Here is a 26932-nt window from a genome sequence, read left to right on the forward strand (position 1 = left end):
ATTAGAATGAAGACTCATCTAACTTACAGGATCTGCAGCATCCATTAGCGTCAGATGTCCCTGTACCCAGAAAAAAAGACAAATATGTGATGTTTAGTGTGAGACATGGATATGAATGAATTTGTCTGGAGGTATCGGCTGCAGAGGTTTGAGTGACTCACAGGTTCACAGTCCAAGGGGTTAAAGGCAGGACAAACCGTCTTCATCTCCTTAGTAACAAGCTGCCCGTCTGTATTCTCACAGGCATACCGCACGCACTTTTTGTATTGGGGTGTACAAACGTTTGATTGACCTGTATCATGAAAGACAGCAGAAGAGAAGTCAGCTGACAGATCGATCATCTTTAACCTGTTCAGCTCTTAGACCATCCGAGTGTGATCTAAACAAAACTACATTTATGGTTCAAGGAACGTTCACCCTTATGACACGATCTGATGTGCATAGGGTTATAAAGAACCTACAGTGACCGTTGATAAACTGACCTCTATAATCTGTGTCTTGTTGTCAGGTAGGATGAGGAAACAGCTCTTCTGGACACACTGCCCACAACACTTTCCAGGTACAGCCAGGTGTTGGAAGCCCTGCAGAGAGAGCGACGAGGCAGGAGGAAGAAGAAAATCACTTCACTGTAGGAAAAGTCATTACATTTCAATGTTGTTCTCACACAGACAGACACAAGCTAAATCAGAACAAATGTCCCCTGTCAGCTGGAGGTCTGCATCTATTTCTGAAATCAGGAAATCAGCTTGTGGCTCTGCTCTCACTGCGCGTGAGTGTGTGCAGTCGTATTACCAAAATATCAAACTTGCCAGAAAATCTTCCGACTGCTCAGGAGCAGCCTTATTGGGCTGTCGTCGGCAAAGGACGCCCGATCTGGCCCGATTTAAAAAAACATGGTACCTTTTTGGCATCTCTGTCCCTGACAATAATGCATCTGTGTGTTGTCGTGTTTAGTTTGCAGTTAGCCTGGTCATGTGACCTCCTTCAGCCAGGTAGAGACAGGTGTGTAGGGGGTGTGGCCTGGGGGCGTGGCCTGGGGAGAACAAAGGAAGAGGTAGAAATGTTTGTGGGGTTTTGAGTGGAGAAGAGATCGGCTGGACGGCTGTTTTGGAGGGAGAAATAGAAACATTAGCTCTTCTTTTTTATTGTGTGTCCTCCTCCACATGAGGAGCAGAAGGAGATCTGTGCTTAGGAGGACCATGACCACTGAGCTCAAGTGAGAAGGACTCTGAAGACCGGACTTTAAGAACTCCATTCCTGAGCTGTGTTCCTGAAGAGTGTTTCAGCTCAGGAGGAGTGAAGTAGTGTTGGTTTGTTAATAAGATCAGTGAAAGAGCTTACCTCGGAGCAAGTCGTGTTGCAAACAGTGGGTTTGCAGTGAATGATTTTCAGATTGGTGATTGGGTCTGTTTGTGGGCCACAGAAACACTTCTGACAAGAACCAGGTGAAAAAGGCTGTGCCATTCCTGTTGTTGATGGACCTGATGGTTGTCCAGGTGTTGGTCCTGATGGTTGTCCTAATGTTGGTCCTGATGGTTGTCCTAATGTTTGTCCTGATGGTTGTCCTGGTGTTGTTGATGGTCCTGATGGTTGTCCTGATTTTGATGATGGTCCTGATGGTTGTCCTGATGTTGATGATGGTCCTGATGGTTGTCCTGGTGTTGTTGATGGTCCTGATGGTTGTCCTGGTGACGTTTATGGTTCTGATGGTTGTCCTTGTGTTGGTGATGGTCCTGATGGTTGTCCTGGTGACGTTGATGGTTCTGATGGTTGTCCTTGTGTTGGTGATGGTCCTGATGGTTGTCCTGGTGTTGTTGATGGTTCTGATGGTTGTCCTTGTGTTGGTGATGGTCCTGATGGTTGTCCTAGTGTTGTTGATGGTTCTGATGGTTGTCCTTGTGTTGGTGATGGTCCTGATGGTTGACCTTGTGTTGGTGATGGTCCTGATGCAGAATCAGGTGTTGGTATCTCAGCCCCAGGCTAAAGAATACACATTGTTAAGTGAAATATGTGAATCCGTGTGTTCTTTGGTTCACATCTTTTCTACCTGAACTTCATTATGGTGATACCTGATACTTTAGACTGTATATTTACCATGTACCCAGTACCTTCATGGACACATACACCTGCGGGTACTGTAAAAAACAACAACACAAGAGTAAGATAAATATTTAGACTTGTTATATTTAGCTCAATAACTCTTATTATTTAATGAGAGGAGTCTTCTCAGAATGAAATCTAGGAATTGTGACCAAACATATTCACGTCTAAGGACTTTTTCGACACCTACTTTGAAGATATTTCACTGTTGCATATCACTGCATAATTTTAGCAGTTTAATGTTACATATTGAACACGAGCAGAACTATTCTTATTCAAACGGATCATGACTTACCACAGGTGAAGGACTGGCAGCAGGTTCTGTTTGTGGCAGAGAGTTTGAAACCAGACGGGCAGCTCATCGGAGGGAGACACAGGGCGACGTCACATTCTGTTGAGAACAGGATTCAAGATTCAAAAAACAGAAAATGACCTTTGGTTAGAGGCTCAAATAACATGAAAACATTCACATCCATTAGACCCACATACAATCATACCAAAGGTGCCATAATTAGGTAAAGCACGTTTAAAAATAGTTTAAAATGCCTATAGCAGTAGGAATAAAAGAGTTTTTGTAAGTTTTCTTTTTAGCCAATGGTATTCTGAGACAGCTGCCTGAGGGGAGCAGCTGAAACATTTGGTGAAGGGTCCTCAGTGATGCAGACTGCTTTCCTTTCTGCTGCTCACATGTAAACTTCTGACAGTTGGATAGGATGATGATCACTTTGTGGTGGAGATTTTCTGTTTAAAACAAGTTATTGACTCATGAGCTGACGGCCAAGCTTTTACAAAAAAGTGTTCCTATTTGTTACAGTACTAACAGAGTGATTTTTTTACCTTGTGCATGGATTGTGGATCGGGGGTCGGGGGTTATGTGTTTCTAATTGATTTTTTTGTATGTAAAGTAAATTCTGCTACATTATTATAGTTTGAAAGGTGCTGCACTAATTAGTTTGATTGATTGATAAACTAGAACAGACAACATGAATATGTTGAGCAACAGCCGTCTGTCTTGGTGACCAGTTTAAAGCCGGGCTCGCTGCAGTCAGGGATCTGCGTGGTTGGGCATGGAGCGGGCTGACACTGGACGCTCATGGAGTCCTGGTCACAGACGCAGACGTCACAGCCACTCATCAATGTTTCACCAGGCTGGTCGACAGATGAAAAAAACATCAGAGACGTAACTTTACTAATTTACACAACAATATATGTCTAACGCGGTGGTCTCGGGTGATGTTGTCGTTGTCGTTGGGGGCGTTGTGGAGACGTCACAGGGCGGACCTGGGACCAGCCAGGTGTCTGCACAGTCCGAGCAGCTTCCATTGGGATAACAGCATTCGTTGACCTGGGAGTTGTCACAGGTCCCTGGAAAAGGAGAAGGAGCATGTGCTTATATATTTAAAAATGCAGACGGATTAGGACTATTGATATACGGTGAAAATAAAAACAATCTTGGCTTGACTAATTATTAAATAGGACCCTGACAGGATTAGACAAGACATATATTTCTATGTTGCATACTTTATCACTTTTTAAATATCTCTCCTCCCTTGGTAACCTTGGTAACCATTCTTTCTCTTTTCTCCTGCAGTAAACGAACCAACGTCAAATTCACCAGACTTCTATCGACAGATTGGTACAAAGTCCTCAAGAGTCTCAGATAAGAGCCACGTCCCTAGCAACCGTTTGTTTTTCTTAGTAACAGTGATCTATCGAGGGATAGCAGACCGTTGCTATGTTTAATTCCCCAATCAAAATCAAGTATTAAACACAGCTGAAAAAAAGAGACAGCAGTGTGTGTCTGTGTGTACATGCTTGTGTGAGTTGGGGTTACTCACCACAAAGTCCCTCTGTATTTCCACTGAAGAGAGAATAAGGAAGGTAAATGCTGAAGTAATCTTTTCTATAAACAACTTTCAGTTTAATTGCAGGTATTTCCAGTGTGATCGCCATATCTGTGCCGGTGAGGAGCAGGTCATAGTTTGAGTAGGCGGGGTAGACACGCTTTTGATTCACATACACCTGTAAGGATGAGGAGACGAAACAAAGACGACACTGACACTTCTAAATCCATCTGAAGTATACATCGCACCACTTACTGACACATGAACCGTCAGGTTTGAAAAGAATTCATGGGGTGACACGTTGTGCTTACCACATTCCCCACGTCCTTCAGCTGAGTCAGAAGTATCCTGTAGGACTCGAAGGAGACGGTGACAGCCTGCGGACAGAACGAGCCGTCTGCAGGATCACACTTGTGATTATCCACCGAGACAGACAGGCTAGATTTATGAATGATCTCTCTGACCAGGAAGTACTCGCAGAACTGATGGGAAATGTAACCCACTCTGTATAATGTCATGTAGTGCTTTTTAGACCAGAGAGAGCACACACCTGGAGGAACAGAAGAACCATATCTCTGTGTGATCAGGCTCTTAGGCTGGACGATTGACAACAAAAAAGTGATGGACTCATTTAGACTTACTTTCACATTCATAGTGGAAGCAGCATCCATTCTCATTAAAGACCTTAACAGCTGGCCGTCTGTTGGCACATGTGAGGTGTTTCTTTATGACCGTGCCGTTATCGCAGATAGTAACAGTGCAGTTTTCAACCATCCAGGACTCTCCGTGCTGCACAGAGGAAGAGAGGCAGAACGTTTTATTGGTGGAAAGCTGTGAACTGAGAAAATCTTTCTTGTGTAAATGAAAAACGTTCCAACAGTCTAAATCCATAACTCAGTCAAACATAGTTCTCAGTCTTTTCACATGTTTATAGCTACTTTTTTGTTATTCACAGACTTTAATCTGTCCTCAACACAAAGTAGCTCCTGCTGTTCAAGTCTTTTGTAAACCACAGATTGAAAAAGTATATATTTCTTGTCCCTGCCTTATTGGTTTGATTCATATGGATGCAGTCCTGGGGGGGTGTTGCTGGTGGTGGGGGGGGGGGGGGGGGGTTGCTGGGCTTGAGACTGTGGTATATGTGGTGCTGAATTCAGTTGTAGTGCCCGGGGCTGTGGTTGGTGTCGGTGCAGTACAGTTCACGTTGTAGAGGCACTTTATTCCAACTCCTGTACAGTGACTTTAAAACAGAACACATTAAGGATATATTATCTCACAGTTTGTCTATGACTTGAAAAAAACTGCTTTTCCATCTGCAAATTTACTTCAAAATCTTCAATAACAAAAAGACGAAGTCATGCCATCTATGTTAATCCTGCATACTGTGTCTCGTTTTGTAAAATTTACTTCTGATGTGACTCAGATTAATGCACTAAACTCTGGCGTTTGGCAGTGTTGCCAGGTCCGTTTTATTATAAGCGACTCTTGGCTTCTTTTTCTGTAAAGTCGCTGACAAATATTGCCAGTCACAGCTGCCCCATAACGATGTGTTCAAATCAACTTTGGATTTCTCGAGTACATTTCTGCCAAGTTGCTTCTTTCCATAGACCTGGTTGCTTGTTTCTCTTGGGAGATCTGGCAACACCGGCATTGGAGCTAAATCCAAAATTACCAGAGGTCCCCAGGTAATACTAATCATGGGCTAATAGGGCTTAGGTTGCATGCCTAAATATGGTTTCTACATCAATGCTTACTGTGTTTCACTCCCTTAATTTGAAAACAAATTCCATGAATGAGACTCACCAAGAGAAACAGTTTTCCGATGGAGTCCCATCTCCAATGTCGTAATGGTTGCCCAGGTCATCAAAGCAGCCACATTGGTTCCAAGTAACGCACTTCATGGAGTCTTCATCAAAGTATGGCTGGGTATGGGGACACTGTGGATAGCAGCCTGCAAAACCGGGTACCAGAACACTTTACATATTGTTTTCCATCACATTAGGTCGTGTGCAGTCGGTAGCTGCTGCACTTGCTCTGATGGGTGAGCACGTCTCCGCATTTTAAACTGGTATGTTGGTCTTATTACTTCTGGTTCAGAAAACATGCCATTGGTCAAGCATACCTTCTAAGGCAGTGGTGAGGTTGGAAGAGGTTCCTGATGGATTTTTACATGTCTTCATGCAGGGAAATCCGCAATGCTTGTAATACCACTCACAGCCACCAGGGGCGTTGTAGAAGTCACAGAAGATAGCTGCAATAGATCAAATAACAACGTTGGTTTGTAAACTAATGTGATTCATATGTCTAAGTCTTGAGGATACTGATGGAGTGCCCTTTAATCCTCACTCCCTGGCTCTGAATAATCTGGTATAAGTGGTTACCAAACTCACGGCATATATTTGGAGTTCTCCATCTCACGCAGGCACCGACTTCATTACAAGCTTTGGCATAGGCAGCCACAGACGTGCAGAAACACTCGCAGTCTCCACCCGTGTCACAAGCAGAAGAGTCTCTCACACAAGAATCAAAGTACGGACCAGGATCCACCTTTAATATAAAACAGTCTGTCATCTATCCATCCATCCATCCATCCCCCCATAGTTACCTGTGAATGGCAGCTCTGGAAAGTGACACTGTTAATGATCCTACATTGTTTGTTTGCCCAGGATGCGCGGTAGCTGTTGGAGGCGATGGGATCAGGGATCCGTTTGGAATTTGGACAGCTGGATGAAACCTTCCAGCTGTTACCAAACTCAAGAACATCTGCCATTATGTCCTGGAATGGGGTGGTGAAGTCGTTCTGACTATCGCCATCATAGTTTCCACATAGACCACAGACTCAACCCTAAGAGAGAGGGGGAGGGATCGCATGAGGCAGGACATGACATAAAATGTCAATCATGCCATGCAGTCTTGAATATTTACCTGGAACTCTGGACTGAGTTTAATATAAAGACTGGTCTTCTGATCCCACATCAACACCAGTCCAGGCACCACTATGAAAGCACCCATTCTGTGCACCTGATCAGGGAACATCTGGCTGTTGCCCTTAACCACGTGGTAATTTTGCTGTGGGTATCAACATCAAATAAACATGGATTTTATACTGCATCATTAAGGGGAGGACACTTTGGAGCCCCATTCACCAATATCTTCCTAAATGTTTTCTTAGATTTCTTCTCAATAAAAGTCTTAGTTAGATTCATGACCCTGCACCTGTAGTCCGCACCTGAAGTCTTGATTTGAAGAGTGCCACGTCCTCATATGTTGGAAGCTCCTGTCAGTGTTTCTTTATTATCAGAGGTAAATGCCCATCCAATGACAACATAAGGGCCGGAGACTGCAAACAAAGAAATCACACAGGGTTGAAAAGACAAGCCGAGATAAATCTAAAAGCAATCGACCACTGTACTCCAAATGTAAGAAAAACGTCTCTGATTGAAGTCCAGCAGCTGGCAGTTAAAAAGACAATCAAGCAGATTTAATTACCCCCAGGAAGATCTTGATGGTCCTGGCGCAGGTGGTTCCTGAGCTTCCACATTGAACATTTTCAGCGATTATCCTGAAGCTTTCATTGCCCTGACCCCCTCTGCAGCCATCCTAAAGAAGGCACATAATACAGGAGGCAATGATGAAAAGTTGTTTGTGTTATACCTCCGACCAGCGTTGGGAAAGCTACACGTACACTGTAAAATATCACAACGACAAAGCTAGCCCAAGGGGAAATGTAACAAGCTAACACAGAAACAGTAGATTGCTACTTTTATAATTCTTGTATTGAAATGATTCTGTTATTTCAGCCGACTCTCCATCAATTCTCCAGCGTCTTTACTGCAACCATCACTGTGCAGAATTCACAGAATCGCAGATTTAATGCAGCTCTATTTGACTGACTGTTCCTGCTTCATAGATGTTTAACATTATGACGCCACAGACACTCATTCAACAAAACAAGGCAGGACTTTTCATGGCGTGTTCATGGCAAGTTTGTTTGGGCTGAACTGAGCAGACAGGGCAGCAGCAGCTCAAATTATTTATTTTACAGAGAAAACCTCAAAGTGGTTGTCATTTGGCCTCGGACTGACATCATCAGGAAAAAAACTTTTACTATATATCTGACCACGTTACCTGGAGGAGTGTGTATTCACACTGTCCGTTGAAGTCAAACCTCTTCTCATCAAACGAGGTGTAGTGCCCATCGCTGTAGATCCCACACACAGCTTCACACACATTGTTGGTGCATGTGAACTTCCTTCCATGGCAGGTACTGAGGACACAAACACCAGACGCTAAAGTCAATCATGTGTTCACGTTTAGACAGCAGGTTTTACGCCTCGTATAAAAGAGAACATAACTGTTAAAATAATAGATATAATACTGGTGTGTATGTCCTGCCCTGTACTAACCAGGTGTTGCAGCCCACAGTCAGAGTCTGTCCTGCCTGGTACACCTGCCCATTTTACACACACAGGCATTCATTTTCTTTGATGCAGCGTCCTGCTTCGTCTGACACCAGGCCTTCAGGACACATGCAGCCGGACGTGCAGCCTGTGCTGACCAGCAGCCAAAACGTAGGGTTGTCAGACAAATACAGTCTTTTGTGAATGTGTAAGTGACACTTACACAAGTCATGTCCACATTGCTGCAGCTCCTCTCACACTCAGTCCCAGTTTCCCCGAGTTGAGCACCAGAGCAGTCAAAGTAAACCATGGGAGAGACGCACTTCAGAGAGCCTGCGAAGTGAAAAACACATTCATGGCTCACTGGGCTTATAAAAGATAAAACACTTATAAAACTCCTGAAATTGTTCTGGGTGACATCACGACGTCACAAAGGGCAGTAACTATGAAGGTAAATATGTTGCAAAATGTGAGAGCTTGTATAGGAGGCCTTTAAAAAAAGCCTTAATACCATTATCAAGGGCCTGTCGCTTTAAATATGCAATTTTCAAGGTTTCTACAAGCTATTGAAGGTAACACAGGCGAACACAGGCGAATGTCAAATATGAAACTATCTTCACCCCGGTACCTGCAATTCCTCCCTTCTGATTGGTCAATCCCCCCTCCTCACACACGGGAGAGCGGGGGGGAGGGGGGCATTTCTACAAGTACAAATTTGTTTTGCACAGATGTCTCGCAAAATGTGTTGCAAAACTCAAGCAGCGCAGATTCACGCAAGAAAAGGAGTTTGTGCAGTTGTAGCTGCAGATTTGAGAAGTTGTAATTGAAGAGTTGTGGTTGTAAAAGATAATAGGCACAAGTTATAAAAATAAATCTGAGTAAATGATGATTTTTACATACAAGTTCACTTTTTTTTCCTTCAAGCTCTCACATGTCATTCTACAAGCTCTCACATGTCATTCTACAAGCTCACATGTCATTCTACAAGCTCTCACATGTCATTCTACAAGCTCTCACATGTCATTCTACAAGCTCACATCTCATTCTACAAGCTCTCACATGTCATTCTACAAGCTCTCACATGTCATTCTACAAGCTCTCACATGTCATTCTACAAGCTCACATCTCATTCTACAAGCTCTCACATGTCATTCTACAAGCTCTCACATGTCATTCTACAAGCTCACATCTCATTCTACAAGCTCTCACATGTCATTCTACAAGGTCACATGTCATTCTACAAGCTCTCACATGTCATTCTACAAGGTCACATGTCATTCTACAAGCTCACATGTCATTCTACAAGCTCACATGTCATTCTACAAGCTCACGTCATTCTACAAGCTCTCACATGTCATTCTACAAGCTCTCACATGTCATTCTACAAGCTCACATCTCATTCTACAAGCTCTCACATGTCATTCTACAAGCTCTCACATGTCATTCTACAAGCTCACATGTCATTCTACAAGCTCTCACATGTCATTCTACAAGCTCTCACATGTCATTCTACAAGCTCACATGTCATTCTACAAGCTCACATGTCATTCTACAAGCTCTCACATGTCATTCTACAAGCTCACATCTCATTCTACAAGCTCACATGTCATTCTACAAGCTCAAATGTCATTCTACAAGCTCACATGTCATTCTACAAGCTCACATGTCATTCTACAAGCTCTCACATCTCATTCTACAAGCTCTCACATGTCATTCTACAAGGTCTCACATGTCATTCTACAAGGTCTCACATGTCATTCTACAAGCTCACACATGTCATTCTACAAGCTCACACATGTCATTCTACAAGCTCACATGTCATTCTACAAGCTCTCACATGTCATTCTACAAGCTCAAATGTCATTCTACAAGCTCACATGTCATTCTACAAGCTCACATGTCATTCTACAAGCTCACATGTCATTCTACAAGCTCACATGTCATTCTACAAGCTCTCACATGTCATTCTACAAGCTCTCACATGTCATTCTACAAGCTCACATGTCATTCTACAAGCTCTCACATGTCATTCTACAAGCTCACATGTCATTCTACAAGCTCTCACATGTCATTCTACAAGCTCTCACATGTCATTCTACAAGCTCACACATGTCATTCTACAAGCTCACATGTCATTCTACAAGCTCTCACATGTCATTCTACAAGCTCAAATGTCATTCTACAAGCTCACATGTCATTCTACAAGCTCACATGTCATTCTACAAGCTCAAATGTCATTCTACAAGCTCACATGTCATTCTACAAGCTCACATGTCATTCTACAAGCTCACATGTCATTCTACAAGCTCACATGTCATTCTACAAGCTCACATGTCATTCTACAAGCTCTCACATGTCATTCTACAAGCTCAAATGTCATTCTACAAGCTCACATGTCATTCTACAAGCTCTCACATGTCATTCTACAAGCTCTCACATGTCATTCTACAAGCTCAAATGTCATTCTACAAGCTCACATGTCATTCTACAAGCTCACATGTCATTCTACAAGCTCTCACATGTCATTCTACAAGCTCACATGTCATTCTACAAGCTCTCACATGTCATTCTACAAGCTCACATGTCATTCTACAAGCTCACACATGTCATTCTACAAGCTCTCACATGTCATTCTACAAGCTCTCACATGTCATTCTACAAGCTCTCACATATCATTCTACAAGCTCACATGTCATTCTACAAGCTCTCACATGTCATTCTACAAGCTCACACATGTCATTCTACAAGCTCACATGTCATTCTACAAGCTCTCACATGTCATTCTACAAGCTCACACATGTCATTCTACAAGCTCACATGTCATTCTACAAGCTCTCACATGTCATTCTACAAGCTCAAATGTCATTCTACAAGCTCACATGTCATTCTACAAGCTCACATGTCATTCTACAAGCTCAAATGTCATTCTACAAGCTCACATGTCATTCTACAAGCTCACATGTCATTCTACAAGCTCTCACATGTCATTCTACAAGCTCACATGTCATTCTACAAGCTCACATGTCATTCTACAAGCTCACATGTCATTCTATAAGCTCACATGTCATTCTACAAGCTCTCACATGTCATTCTACAAGCTCACATGTCATTCTACAAGCTCAAATGTCATTCTACAAGCTCACATGTCATTCTACAAGCTCACATGTCATTCTACAAGCTCTCACATGTCATTCTACAAGCTCACATGTCATTCTACAAGCTCTCACATGTCATTCTACAAGCTCTCACATGTCATTCTACAAGGTCACATGTCATTCTACAAGCTCACATGTCATTCTACAAGCTCTCACATGTCATTCTACAAGCTCACATCTCATTCTACAAGCTCTCACATGTCATTCTACAAGCTCACGTCATTCTACAAGCTCACATCTCATTCTACAAGCTCTCACATGTCATTCTACAAGCTCTCACATGTCATTCTACAAGCTCACATGTCATTCTACAAGCTCTCACATGTCATTCTACAAGCTCACATGTCATTCTACAAGCTCTCACATGTCATTCTACAAGCTCACATGTCATTCTACAAGCTCACATGTCATTCTACAAGCTCACATGTCATTCTACAAGCTCTCACATGTCATTCTACAAGGTCTCACATGTCATTCTACAAGGTCTCACATGTCATTCTACAAGCTCACACATGTCATTCTACAAGCTCTCACATGTCATTCTACAAGCTCACATGTCATTCTACAAGCTCTCACATGTCATTCTACAAGCTCTCACATGTCATTCTACAAGCTCACATGTCATTCTACAAGCTCACATGTCATTCTACAAGCTCTCACATGTCATTCTACAAGCTCACATGTCATTCTACAAGCTCTCACATGTCATTCTACAAGCTCTCACATGTCATTCTACAAGCTCTCACATGTCATTCTACAAGCTCACATGTCATTCTACAAGCTCTCACATGTCATTCTACAAGCTCACATGTCATTCTACAAGCTCACATGTCATTCTACAAGCTCACATGTCATTCTACAAGGTCTCACATGTCATTCTACAAGCTCACATGTCATTCTACAAGCTCTCACATGTCATTCTACAAGCTCTCACATGTCATTCTACAAGGTCACATGTCATTCTACAAGCTCACATGTCATTCTACAAGCTCTCACATGTCATTCTACAAGCTCACATCTCATTCTACAAGCTCTCACATGTCATTCTACAAGCTCACGTCATTCTACAAGCTCACATCTCATTCTACAAGCTCTCACATGTCATTCTACAAGCTCTCACATGTCATTCTACAAGCTCACATGTCATTCTACAAGCTCTCACATGTCATTCTACAAGCTCACATCTCATTCTACAAGCTCTCACATGTCATTCTACAAGCTCACGTCATTCTACAAGCTCTCACATGTCATTCTACAAGCTCACATGTCATTCTACAAGCTCTCACATGTCATTCTACAAGCTCACATGTCATTCTACAAGCTCTCACATGTCATTCTACAAGCTCACATGTCATTCTACAAGCTCACATGTCATTCTACAAGCTCTCACATGTCATTCTACAAGCTCACATGTCATTCTACAAGCTCACATCTCATTCTACAAGCTCACATGTCATTCTATAAGCTCACATGTCATTCTACAAGCTCACATGTCATTCTACAAGCTCTCACATGTCATTCTACAAGGTCTCACATGTCATTCTACAAGGTCTCACATTTCATTCTACAAGCTCTCACATGTCATTCTACAAGCTCACATGTCATTCTACAAGCTCTCACATGTCATTCTACAAGGTCTCACATGTCATTCTACAAGGTCTCACATGTCATTCTACAAGCTCACATGTCATTCTACAAGCTCTCACATGTCATCCTACAAGCTCACATGTCATTCTACAAGCTCACATGTCATTCTACAAGCTCACATGTCATCCTACAAGCTCACATGTCATTCTACAAGCTCACATGTCATTCTACAAGCTCTCACATGTCATTCTACAAGCTCACATGTCATTCTACAAGCTCACATCTCATTCTACAAGCTCACATGTCATTCTATAAGCTCACATGTCATTCTACAAGCTCACATGTCATTCTACAAGCTCTCACATGTCATTCTACAAGGTCTCACATGTCATTCTACAAGGTCTCACATTTCATTCTACAAGCTCTCACATGTCATTCTACAAGCTCACATGTCATTCTACAAGCTCTCACATGTCATTCTACAAGGTCTCACATGTCATTCTACAAGGTCTCACATGTCATTCTACAAGCTCACATGTCATTCTACAAGCTCTCACATGTCATTCTACAAGCTCACATGTCATTCTACAAGCTCTCACATGTCATCCTACAAGCTCTCACATGTCATTCTACAAGCTCACATGTCATTCTACAAGCTCTCACATGTCATTCTACAAGCTCACATACCATTCTACAAGCTCTCACATGTCATTCTACAAGCTCTCACATGTCATTCTACAAGCTCTCACATGTCATTCTACAAGCTCTCACATGTCATTCTACAAGCTCACATGTCATTCTACAAGCTCACATGTCATTCTACAAGCTCTCACATGTCATTCTACAAGCTCACATGTCATTCTACAAGCTCACATGTCATTCTACAAGCTCTCACATGTCATTCTACAAGCTCAAATGTCATTCTACAAGCTCACATGTCATTCTACAAGCTCTCACATGTCATTCTACAAGCTCACATGTCATTCTACAAGCTCACATGTCATTCTACAAGCTCAAATGTCATTCTACAAGCTCACATGTCATTCTACAAGCTCTCACATGTCATTCTACAAGCTCACATGTCATTCTACAAGCTCTCACATGTCATTCTACAAGCTCACATGTCATTCTACAAGCTCACATGTCATTCTACAAGCTCACATGTCATTCTACAAGCTCACATGTCATTCTACAAGGTCTCACATCTCATTCTACAAGCTCACATCTCATTCTACAAGCTCTCACATGTCATTCTACAAGCTCTCACATGTCATTCTACAAGCTCTCACATGTCATTCTACAAGGTCACATGTCATTCTACAAGCTCACATGTCATTCTACAAGCTCTCACATGTCATTCTACAAGCTCACATCTCATTCTACAAGCTCTCACATGTCATTCTACAAGCTCACGTCATTCTACAAGCTCTCACATGTCATTCTACAAGCTCACATGTCATTCTACAAGCTCACATGTCATTCTACAAGCTCTCACATGTCATTCTACAAGCTCACATGTCATTCTACAAGCTCACATGTCATTCTACAAGCTCTCACATGTCATTCTACAAGCTCACATGTCATTCTACAAGCTCACATCTCATTCTACAAGCTCACATGTCATTCTACAAGCTCACATGTCATTCTACAAGCTCTCACATGTCATTCTACAAGGTCTCACATGTCATTCTACAAGCTCACATGTCATTCTACAAGCTCTCACATGTCATTCTACAAGGTCTCACATGTCATTCTACAAGGTCTCACATGTCATTCTACAAGCTCACACATGTCATTCTACAAGCTCTCACATGTCATTCTACAAGCTCTCACATGTCATTCTACAAGCTCTCACATGTCATTCTACAAGCTCACATGTCATTCTACAAGCTCACATGTCATTCTACAAGCTCTCACATGTCATTCTACAAGCTCACATGTCATTCTACAAGCTCACATCTCATTCTACAAGCTCACATCTCATTCTACAAGCTCACATCTCATTCTACAAGCTCACATGTCATTCTACAAGCTCTCACATCTCACTCTACAAGCTCTGACATTTTGCAACATATCTACCTTCATAGAAAGCCCAAGACACCCAAGCCCTTCCAGAGAGGGGGCCTGGTCAGACACAGCTTATTTACATTTAAAGGTACAGACACAGAAACAGCCTGTTCTGATAAGGGCTGAAATAGAGGTTTATAGGCATGATCAAATACAGGATCAGAGTGGATTTAGAACAAGAAACTTCACACATGGGCTCTGAAACTTATTTATGCTAGTTTAAGAGGAGGAGGATATGTGACCTTTAAAGAACTAAATACTTTATGGGTTTTACTATCCATCAACACACACCTACCTGTGTGTGTAGGTGTGTGTACCTTTAGGGCAGCCGCAGCCATCTTGACAGTGGTCATCATATGTCTTGCTGGCCTGAGGTGTGGAGCAGGTGTCAGGACATGAACTGCCACACTCCATAAACTCCATGTTGTATGGGCACGACTTGTCTGTGGAGACAAACACGGTAAGATGCTCACAGTGATGACAACAAGCACATCCATCTGAACAACGCAGACACGTTGAGTCATCTGTCGACGTTACACCCTTACAGCAAAAAGATTGAGTCCTCCATTGTTGGGGCGAGCCGCCTGCATGCACACACTGTCTGGAGAACTGAGACTGTTTGGCAGAGCACGTGGTGAGTCTTGTTTTCAGAGAAGCACATATCAGCCGTACAGATTTCAACAAAGGCTTTCTCATCCGAGAGGTCTTTGCAGCTGCTGAAGGGAGCGCTGGAGAAGATGTTGTCACAGAATTGCTGAAAATAAACAGATTTAAAATAATGGATTTGGGTTCTGTGTATTATGTGTATTAAGAAATAAGATAATTGTCCTGCTTAACCACAGTTCTTGAATGTTTTGCACATACACATCCAGATGCAGCTGGGTGCTGTATGTATGTTCACACTGAACTCCTGAAATCTTCCTGATATTTTCAGGGTGAGCTGCATGTGTGAAAACAAACAGATACATTTTTCACCCTGACTTCATGCAGGAATTTTCCCTTCCAGCCTCCTTGTAAATTTCCCTCGTGGAGTCAGGGTGAACTGATGGATGGACAAAGCTAGCATAAAATATTTAGGAAAATTTGCCTACCAGAGGGAGGGGTTTGTGACGTCTATATCCTGTGAGCAGCACATGCACAACCGTAGACTGAGTGCATGTAGGCACAGGCAGTGCAGAAACTGCTTCTCTATGTTTTCTGTTCCCTAGCATGTTTTATATGTCCAAAACCTCTCCATCAATATTTGTGAATTCTTTTCTTAGAGTATTCCACTTAATATTTTTTGCTCGATTTATTAAATTAGTCTAACTGTGGTGTATTTTCTCTTCATCTTGTTGTTACTGGTTTCTCTTTCTGTTTATGGCTGATGATGATGATGATGATGATGATACAGAGTTTAGACTTACCTCGTCCCCACAGCTAAGCTCTTGGGTCTGCTCCTGCGCATCACATTCGTCCACCTGGTTGTTCTCAGCATAGTCTATGACAGAAATTGGAGCCCCTACAGAACAGCCAATCACAGACAATGTGTTAAGTTATCAAGCTCAGAATCTTGATGAAGAGTTTGCACCCATGTTTAGAGACATTTGCACTGAATGCATAAATGTTAAAGAATTTAAAGTCCATGGGGGTTGCGTGATGCTTTCGTTAATAATGTCTATAATGTACAGAGTAATACTTTCCACAACACTGATCAGGACCTTACCGTCCATGATGAAATCTTTGGCGATGCGGTCAAAATTCCCACAGAGAGTCCCTACGAGTCATGTCTGCTTCTTGTATTTTTCATCCATTTCGATCTGTGAACACCCGAACAAACAGATGTCTTCAGTTGTTGGTTGCATGTTTTGATTTATGTGCATGTGAGGGTGTGCTTCATACCTCCAGGGAGTCCTCCAGGTTCCAGATTACTTTGAGTCCCAGCTTGGAGTCAACAAAGATATTAGAGGTGGTCCTTTTGATGGTCACACCGTATTCAGTATGTGGCAGAGTCACTCTGAAGGACACACAGAGAGTTAGAGTCAAAGGTAAGACAGATAGCAGCGTCCCCTGGTAATGAAAAGCCACAGACTGTCAGTTCTAGGTTTGCCCTGGGGGGATCTGTCTTCTCTTCTCTCATTTGGCCTCAGGGGTACTGGAGCCGGACGCCCAATTTAAAGCTTAAACTCCATCCTCGATTAGAAACTACATTCAAAAAAGGTTCAGTTGAACAAGGCTACGTTTGAACTTGTGGTGCAACCTGTTGCTGGACTTTACTCACGTCTTTTCATCGACCTCCACAGAACTGTTCGTCAGCTCCACAACAACACCATCTAGCCTCATGACTATTCTGCTGATCGTTGGGAAGCCGTACTCTGCTGTGCGTCTCATTTGGATGTTGAAGCTCTCGTAGGATTCCTTACACTGCGACGCCAGGACGTGACTGCAGCTGGATGGCAGGCTGAAGAATTCTCCGTCAAAGGTCTTCCAGTTGTAGTTTCCCCAAGTGGTGCACACGGTCTCGCTTCGAGTTCCTCCCACTGAAACATGAACACAGCGGTTGACATTTTTGACAGTCAAACATGTGAAACAGTTTCTTGTTCCAGCCCATTCACTGTGAGAATGTGGTGCTTTTCTACTCACCATTATGAGTGAGAGTGCAGACCAGAAGCACCAAATAGATGATCCATAATGTGAATTGGAGATCTGTGGTCCCCATGTTGAACCTGAGCACTGACCGTCTTTTGATAGCCCCACCAGGGGGCTGTTTACTTTTATACCCTGCCAGTCAAGATGACGCTCCACCACATTTCCAGGTAGGAGAGACAGAGAGAGACATCACTGATCCCTCCCTCACCCTAGGTGTCTTCTATACGCAGTCGACCTGCTACACGTGCATGTTAAATATAAACCTAACAATGTTCACAGAGTTACGATGTGTTTGCTCAGCAAACATATCATCACCTTTTACAGTGTATCAAGCAGCTTGTTCAACTTGCATGCCTCTGAAAGGCAATATTTAATAATCCAGATACACAACAAGCTCCAGGAATTATTTTCCAGCATGCTTAATGACCCAGAACAAGTTCAAACATAGAAAAATGCATTTAAGATGAATGGTGCATTATGGGTTAAATGATTTGTAGTGACCAAGCAGCAATGTTAAAGATGAAGGCAAAGCTGAAGTGCAAAATCCTGCAGTTCCTTGAGTGTCCACTAGAGGCTGGCTGCAGAAGCACAGGAAGTCACACACACACCCATTCAAAAAGCCTGTTCTTGAATGGGTTTATGAACAGCTTGGCTAAAAAAATAAATAAATAAATAAATACTCCTGATTTCTGCAGGAGGAGCTGTATCTGTGAACATAAACAGTAACCAGAGTTTCTCCTCCAGCGTCCTCGTATTTATTCTGCAGAAAGTCAGAGTGAGCTGATGTGAGAACACAGCAGGATATAATCAGGAGAATTCACCTGGAGCAAGTGGGAGGGGGTGGTGACGTTTATTCCCTGTGATCGCTGCACGACCATAGACTGTCTGCACGCCACCTCTACCATCTCTGTGCTCTAATGAACCTGCTGCTGCATGTTTCCTGTTCTCCAGAATGTTCTTCTCCACTCTTTAGATCAGATTGAGATTCTCTTCAACTACATGCAGCACTGATAGAAATGTATCTAGATATTTTCAGGAGTTCTGCTTCAGCGTACATTTCATGGCTCCTCCAAACAAACAGTTTCCTTTAATATGAAGACAGATCAAGTCTTCATAGAGTCAGTGGCAGCGACAGCTAATAAGAGCAAATTTTACCAATAACAACATTGATTGTTGTGCGTTAAGCGTGTATGCGGATGCAGAGTACTGACGCAGGGGGAGGGCTTTAAAAGACGGATTGTTTGTTTTCTTGGCCTGCTTTTGGAGCGGTAAAACATTTGATTGCGTGGAGGTTGAACCTGTCAGAGAGAGCAGAAAACAGTGGTGAGGTGAACCTGTAAGCGGACTCTTTGAGTGCCTTGATCCGGCAGACGCCTACTCCACATCAAGACAAACACTCAGAGAGACTCAGGTAGAGCTTCTTCCCTCAGGCTGTCGGAACTATAAACTCTGCCCTCCTCAGGTCAAACCGGGACTCATCTTAAAAACACTCAGTGGAGCTGTGACTGTTAATGTATGCGTGATAAACATACTGCACACAGAAGCTTCATCTCTGGGACGTGAAGGCGCAAGGAGACTCACTGAAATGACTATCCATGTATCGTTTGCCATGCATTTGAGATATTATAAAGAAAATGTTGCCGTCTGTTATAAATTCATTAAGCACGACTTTCAACACAATATTTTGCTAACAAAGATACCAAACGGCTTACACAGCTGCAAGTTAATGTTGTGCATCTGATTCGTTTTTTAATGACACCTGATGATATGAGTCACAGATCATCGGGATTTGATTTCAATGACGTATCAAAGTAGATAAATGTTTAATTAAGTCAACAAGTCCTTGTTTACCCAGACGGATTCCTTTAGCTCCTGCCCCCTTTGGGTCTGCGAGCTCTCAGTAGAGGCCTTTCTCAGAGGCCTAGTGTTTGTCTGCAGCAGAGGGTGGAGCTGTCTGTGGGTGTAGGCCCCGTTATTTGGCCGCTCTGTCATCACATCTTTGCCATGATCTTTCTGGGAGACCTTTATCTCTATCTGTCCTGGGCAAATACTAAACCATGAAGCTGGCTGGAGAGGAGTGTCACCGCAGGTAGGTTAGTTTACAGTTTGTCATGTTATATAAAAACCATGAGGTCAATCTGTCCCCAGAAACCCCACGTAGCCATTCAGCTTGCAGTTTATACTTTGCAGTAGTTCAGAGAGCACCGATGTTTCTCAGCAGGATGCATTGCAGTCTGCCAAACGACCACAGGAAGGATTCAACATCTGTCAGTAAAAATTGTTCCTTTGAAGCATCGCTGTACTGGAAGAGAAGCGGCTGAAGGCAGGGGCGTGTCCAGAGGGGTGGCATGGGCCCCCTTGAAATCCTATTGGCCACCCAAGGGGCAACCCCAAAATTCCTTGACTATGATTGGCTGTTTGCCTTTCCAGAGGTGGGATTCAGGCTGTGTTGCAACATGCAGCTCAAAGTATTCAGTGTGCAGATGTTTGTTTGCAATTTGTTAAATGCTTTAAATTTGAAAGAGGGGCAGATATTATAAGATTAGTCGTCTTTCATTCAAAATTTTAGATTTTGTGTTTGTTTGTTTTTTCTTAACTTTATTGTTTGTTTGAATGAAATAACATTTACAAAAGAATAATAATAAATAATAAATTGTGACTTTGGATTATAGATGTAGATGTTGCCGTTATCTTGTGTTTACATAAAAGTTGATGTGATTGGTGCAGACAGAAGGGGTAAATAAACGCTCTTCATTCTCCCTCCGCAAGTCAGTATCCCAGTTGAGCCCCCCTAGTCCGAAAAGTCCTGACACGCTCCTGGCTGTATGTCTCTGATATCATGCATTCAGTCACGCTCTATAAAATGAGTATTACTATGTAAACACTTCTCAGTAACCATCATCTATCACCATTTATCTGGCAGCTACTTTACACAACTTTTGATATCCCTGTTTGAAGATTCATTGACGCCCCTCGGTTTGCCAGATATGAGAGCAGTTATCAGGTCAACAGGTGTTGCAGTGATGGAAGCGGGCAAGAGAAGTGGTTCAGATAGAAGTGATTGTACCCGACCTAAAAAGCCTCTGCATGTTTCTAATAAGCTCCACGAGCAGAAACGTGCTCAAACTAGGATCAATATTGGAGATGCTTTTGAAAAATGGAGAGAGGTTAGAACACAGAAAGGTTTACAGACCGATGCAGAGCTGGCTAAACACTGAAGCTTCAGTGTCCACCACATGGTGACCTGTGTGAGCATCGACTCTAGAGAGGAGGGGGCGGGGGGAGACAGCTCTCTACAATGTTTAGAATTTGGACTGCAGTACCATTTTTAAACACTAGGTGTCAGAATTACATACTGCTCCTTTAAGGGCACGAAACAAACCCTTACCATTGATGGATAAAATGTGTCTCTCAATAATCCTCATATGCAGCAGTATTTTCCAGTGTTGTGCACTTCCATATGCAAACAGCAGATGGTGCCTCTTTCATACTGAATTTCAAACAAGCTCCTCAAGCGGTTCACTCTGAGCATCTGAAAGAGTTTCTTTTAATACAGGAAAACTTTCATGTTGCGCTCACAAATTTTAAAAAACACTAAGACTAAAGACGGGCTAAATCCAAATGTTTGGTCTCCCTCTTTCTTTATAAGGTCATACTGCATGATCCACCTTCTTATTTATGTTCACTACTGACTCCTACAACTGTCAGTAGCTGTAACCTTCTATATTCTCGGCTATAGAGTCCCATCAAACGAGAGGATTTTATCAGCTTGTATGATTTTAAAATCAGTATTAAGGATCATCTGTGCAATGTTTGTACACGTCCTACTTTCTGACACTGTGAAGCTATTCTCTGACGTCATTTCTGTTTGTTATGGTCTGTTGTTTGTTCTCTGTGTGAGACTCGTATGCTGCACACACACAGGCTGATAAACACACACATGCACAAACATGATCCTGTGGACATGCACTCATGGAGAGATGTCGGAGTGAGGGGGCTGCACGTGAGAGTGTGTGAGCAGTCTGGGGTTCTGTGCCTTGCTCAAGGGCACCTCAGCAGTGCACAGGAGGTGAACTGGCTCCTCTCTAGCTACCAGACCAATTGCTAGACTCTGTCCATACCGGGACTTGGACTTCAACCCTCCAGTTCTAACCCAGAGTCCCTCCATAGTCATCTACTGCAGCCTCGAGAGTAGATACTGGATACATAGATGCTGATTAACATGATGTAATTAATGGATTCATCTCTTTCTGCATGAGTGTGAGTCATCACAGCTGAGAGCAGAAACATGAATAATAAACCGCATTAAAATCTATTATTGATTCAGGTTATGTAAAGAAAACTTTTTAATCTTCTTACTGCAAATATAGTCAGACGCTCAAATTGAATTCCTTCTAGATTAGAGTTGATTTAAGCAGATTTACAATTAATAACATCTGTAGTTCGGCTGTCAGAACCATCAAGACTGGTGATGCTGGAGCTTGCACAGCTCCCTGGGAAGACAGGATTGAGGAGGCCACTAAGAGAGGGAGAAGGCCAGATGTGGTGATCTGGTCGGAGACTGCAGCAGACAGAGGGGGAAGACATGGTGCCTGCCCGTTGAGGTTGGCAGCACAGGGATTGTTGGCAGCCTCCCCCCCCCCTTGCAGAGCATACCATCTCCTGGAAATCACAGGTGTCCAGAAGAGGCAGGCAACAGAGAGGACCTCAAGATGGCTGCTGTGAGAAGAGGCGAGCTCAGACACAAGCCGAGGTCTGATCTCGGATGGGTCACCTGGGTGAGGGTGTCTGATGTTCGAGACCCGAAAATCCCCTGTGACCTCGGGATCACTGATGATGTTTCTGAGCACATCATAAGATGTATGCTGCAAAGCAAGCTAAAGGTGCAAGATGAATTATGATTGTTTTAAAGGAGCATTTAGCCTTTTATGATCTGTCAGGTCACTCATCTGACTTACTTCTGTGGTGGTTTTACATGACGCTTGCATAACAAAGATGAGAAAAGTATTCTGAGAGTACATCAAATCGCGTCGGTTCATCTGCAGTTGAATCATGTCCGTCCTTCATCCGGCAGCGTTCCCCTCGTTCTGTCCTTCTCTCTTCCTCATTCTGTCCTTCTCTCTTCCTCTTCGTCCTCTGCTCGTGTGTTCACCTCGTTTGTGCCAGTGTTCAGTGTGCTGTGCTTTTAAAAATAATAATTTGTGTCACCGCCTGTGCCATGAGTAATGACTGTGAATAATCTTTTTGGGACTTATATGCATGTCACATGTGCATTACTGTGAGTTTGCATGCTCTTCAAATTAGGCTTTTTTAGCTAGAGTGTTGATTCAGTTTTCTGTGTTTGTGAGTGCGTATTTGTGCTGGAAATGAAATGTAACCCCTCATTGGAATGAAAACCACATCCTGCATTCCCAAATGAGAGAAAAAGGAAAGAAGAGAATGACTTTTAGAGACGACTTTACAAACAAAAAAACATCCTCTGCGTGCGTCTCTGTTTGGAGGTGCAGGTGAAGACTGCAAATTTGTAAACAATGAGAAGAATACAGAAATGTTTGGAAGAAGAAGAAGACGGCTTGAGTGTGATAAGAGTCTGTATAAAAATATGTTCACATTACTTTCTCAAAATAACTGACAGACGTTGCCTAATTAGGGCGAGAAATGACACAATAACAGAGCAGAGTGTTGATTTATTATGCAACAGAATAAAACAGATGCTTTCTGTCGTGTTTCTAGAGATACAGAAAGTCAGGATGTTAGACGTCCAGGAGAACGATCCACTGAAGACGGGAACGTTCATGGTCATAGAGGTTGGTAATAACTGCATGCACACAGATCTGCAGAAAGGATGTAAAACACTGCTGCCGGAATTAGACAACCAGAGTGCATGGTGTAGCCAGACGCTTTCAGGGCACGTCACCTTTTGCTAGCCGCAAAATCGGGGCACACTGGTGAAGTCACAATTTAGGGACTGCATCCTCTGAAGGGCGCGTTTGAAGAGCAACTATCGTGTTGCATGTTGAAGGCTGTCCCATTTAAAAGGCTCCTTCAAATGCGGCCGTTTTTCCCAACAAATGAAGGATCCATCCAAGGTTCACTGTGCTCCAAAATTAATGAGTTGGAGAACTCTCTGTCATTTATTTCAACTCAATTGTAAAGCTATCAGTAGTCATGTAAAAAAAAAAAAAAAAAAAAAAAAAAGGTTTCTTGTAACTTCAAATAAACTTTAAACTAAATAAGTTACTCTGGTTTTGTTTGCTAGTCCCGAGCAGCTGTTGAGGTTGCTAGGGGACTTGGGCAGGCAGCGCTTAGTAACAGAGGAGTGAGGTCGGGGGTGACAGCTGGTGACGCAAACAGGCGATCCTCTGTAGACCAGACTGTCGAAGGAGTCTACATAGACTTCGACTGCTGGGTCCTTCATAAGCATGCAGTCCTTGCATGAATGATCCAATCACAGTGTCAAAACATTGGCTCCCCCTCCTGACTGTGTGCCTCCAGTGTGACTTCCACGGACAGAAACACATTTCCTATATTCTCCCTGATTCTCACACACACACACACACACACACACACACACACACACACACACACACACACACACACACACACACACACTTACACTCCTTGTTAGGGTCCGAGTCCCCGGCATCGGAGCGAGGACCCTATTGGAATGCAATGAATTATTGACCTTGTAGCTTTGGAGTGATAGATCGTAACCATGATGACGCTGCTGAACTGCTTGCGGTCGGATAAACGGCAGCAGCTGGTACCAATTGTGCTGTGTCACTGTGTGTGTGTGTGTTTATGTGTGTGTGTGTGTGTGTGAGAGAGTGTGAGTCCTCTCATTAAGGAGCAGCACCCCCACACTCCTCCACATCTTCCTCTTGGAGAACAGGATGAAAACACACATCTCTTCTCTTCCCGCCTCCATTGCTCCTCTTTCTTCCCTTCACATCTGCAGCTCACTCTTTGCTCTTCTTATTTCATGATTTCAAGTCTTCCTCCTTTCAGCCACCTCTCCCTTGGCCGCGTGTAAAGATGGACGATGCGTCTCCAAACCTTCCGGCGGTCACAGTCCACAGCAGAACAGGTTCTTTTGTCCGTTTGAAGTGGACACTCGCAGTTATGGAAAGTTCAATTACTCCTGTTTGCGTCGTTATGTTTCCTCTACACTGATCTGGTGCACACAGCAAAGCAGCAGCTGCATTTGTCAACAGAGCTGTCAATCATGACCTTATACCCCCTTCAATAGCATCAAATAACTAAATGAATCTAAACACTGCAGAAAAACGAACTCTTGCACAAACATCAGCGTGATAAGAACCGACTATAACGACAGGAACCATGAAGTTTGACCCGTGTCCCATCTGTTAACATGGAGGAGGCGGAGCTTATGACCTACACTAGAACGGAGGGAGGGGGAGCTCTAAATGTTTTGGCCTCACTTTTGTGGAGCTGTCACGTCGTGAAACTTTTTTCTTTTTTTTTTTTTCTTTTTTTTTACTGTTGATGCCTCTCTCTGAATCGTCTGAACCATAACAACGTTGACTTTGTGTGTCAGTCGACGTCCATGCAGTGGAGCAAACCGGACACAGCAGAAAACATTCTCATGCACAAATTTACTGTAGAACTTTTTATCAGGCATGTTAACGCTAACACTCCATCTTAGAGAGGCACATGTTCAGATGTTCCTCCATCCTCTTTCTTCTCACTAACAGTACAACCATTAGATTTATTCCTGTATTCCTTGAGTTGACGATTGATTGACACAATTAAGAGAGGAAATGGGACATGAAAACCCTTCCCCCTCTTATTTCCCATGATGCTCTGTGCTCTACTGGTTCGAAACAGAGAGCAAAGATGGAGCACTACATTGTGTTCACTTTGCCTGTACAAAAATGGAGCCTCTCTTTGTGTGTGTGTGTGTGTGTGTGTGTGTGTGTGTGTGTGTGTGTGTGTGTGTGTGTGTGTGTGTGTGTCTGATTTCGGGTTAATAAGCTGTGTGGCTCACCTGAGTCCCTCAAGCCTCAGGACAGAAATCCAGACGAGAGTGTCTGAATAATTTATGGCTTTAGAAAGAATCACAGTTTACTTTCTTTAATTGCAGTGCTTCAACGCTCACCACAATTTGACAAAGATGTTGATGATCTGCTGGTTCTGAGGTCGTTAATTTACTTTCCTTGCATTTTAAAGGAAGAATGTACAACTTTTCGATCCAGTAGATGTCGCTCTTGAGCTCCAGCATGAAAACAAAACAAACTGCTGTTAGGCCACGCCTCCTCCATACTGAAGCCTCCACTCTCCTCCAGAAACACACCTCCAACCCCTCTCCACTCGCGTTTACAAGAAGGATTAAAGCGCATACGGTGGACAAAAATTCTCCCTCGACTCGAGCTGCAGTCACCTGTGTCCTGCATTGTTGTGTTAGCATGCTAATGTTCGAAAAAAATTGAAAATTGTTGAAAGACAAACAATGAGCGCACATATTGAGCTCTCTGGCTGTTCCAGTGGTGAGAAAGATCCGTTAGCTAAAATATAAAATGTTCATATAAACACACAGCTGGATGTTCCTCCGAGGTCGTGCAGCGGGAAGAAAAAGAGATGATAGTGAAGGAGTAAGTTCAGTGCAGGTGTGACAGACTGAACACAGAGAGATGAGCTGACTGACACTCGTGAACCACATTTGAACCTCTAACATCAGAGCGACGACTGATAGAACATCCCTCCGTCCCTCCGGGAGACGACGCCTCCGAGCGCTGTGTCTACGTGTGTGTGGTGTGTGGTGTGTGGTGTGTGGTGTGTGGTGTGTGTGTGTGTGTGTGTGTGTGTGTGTGTGTGTGTTTCAGTAAGCATCGATACATACGGTGTGTCTCCACAATCTGTGTGTGCAAAAGGAGATGAAAGGGATGCAGACTGGCCTCGGGCTCCAATTAAAAACAGGCTGAGGTTGCTATGGCGATATAGGTGAACTGCAGCACTTTATGAAATATTAGTGTCTGACGGACAGTTTACACCTCCAGCAGGGAACAAATTGTTCTGTGTGCTTCACGCAGGTGTTCTGGTTAATGTTTAAACTTTAATGGTGTTTGCTCTGTTTCCAACCCGTCTTATTGTCGGTTTATTTTTTTGACAATTCCTGTGTCCATGAAGTAAA

The 26932-nt window shown here is 43.1% G+C and overlaps 2 protein-coding genes and 1 long non-coding RNA gene across 3 annotated transcripts in view; all 3 read right to left on the bottom strand.

The window, feature by feature from the left end:
- The window catches only part of LOC136183285 (uncharacterized), a 2186-nt gene extending 211 nt beyond the window's left edge, over positions 1-1975 (bottom strand). The window contains exons 1-4 of the long non-coding RNA XR_010669118.1: positions 1342-1975; positions 483-581; positions 162-292; positions 28-60 (exon numbers count right to left, since the gene is read on the bottom strand). This is a non-coding gene — a long non-coding RNA (uncharacterized lncRNA). The remainder of the gene's footprint in view (positions 1-27; positions 61-161; positions 293-482; positions 582-1341) is intronic.
- Positions 1976-3145: 1170 nt separating this feature from the next.
- LOC109998021 (intestinal mucin-like protein) lies at positions 3146-4718 on the bottom strand. The gene is made up of 5 exons (XM_065966643.1): positions 4586-4718; positions 4256-4494; positions 3939-4122; positions 3382-3465; positions 3146-3201 (listed from the first exon to the last, which is right to left on the bottom strand). Exons 1-5 carry the CDS (start codon positions 4716-4718, stop codon positions 3146-3148), a joined length of 696 nt encoding a protein of 231 aa, XP_065822715.1.
- A 379-nt stretch (positions 4719-5097) lies between these two features.
- LOC109998020 (mucin-2-like) lies at positions 5098-16865 on the bottom strand. Its single transcript, XM_065966644.1, is given in 14 exon segments — positions 5098-5173; positions 5748-5895; positions 6067-6195; positions 6335-6491; positions 6550-6789; positions 6870-7013; positions 7422-7544; positions 8073-8211; positions 8351-8492; positions 8564-8677; positions 15471-15596; positions 15826-15907; positions 16560-16654; positions 16859-16865. Coding segments are annotated over 14 exon segments (1722 nt in total).
- Between the last annotated feature and the right edge of the window lie 10067 nt (positions 16866-26932).

Source organism: Labrus bergylta, chromosome 18 (assembly GCF_963930695.1).
Source record: "Labrus bergylta chromosome 18, fLabBer1.1, whole genome shotgun sequence".
In the NCBI taxonomy this organism is placed as follows: domain Eukaryota; kingdom Metazoa; phylum Chordata; class Actinopteri; order Labriformes; family Labridae; genus Labrus; species Labrus bergylta.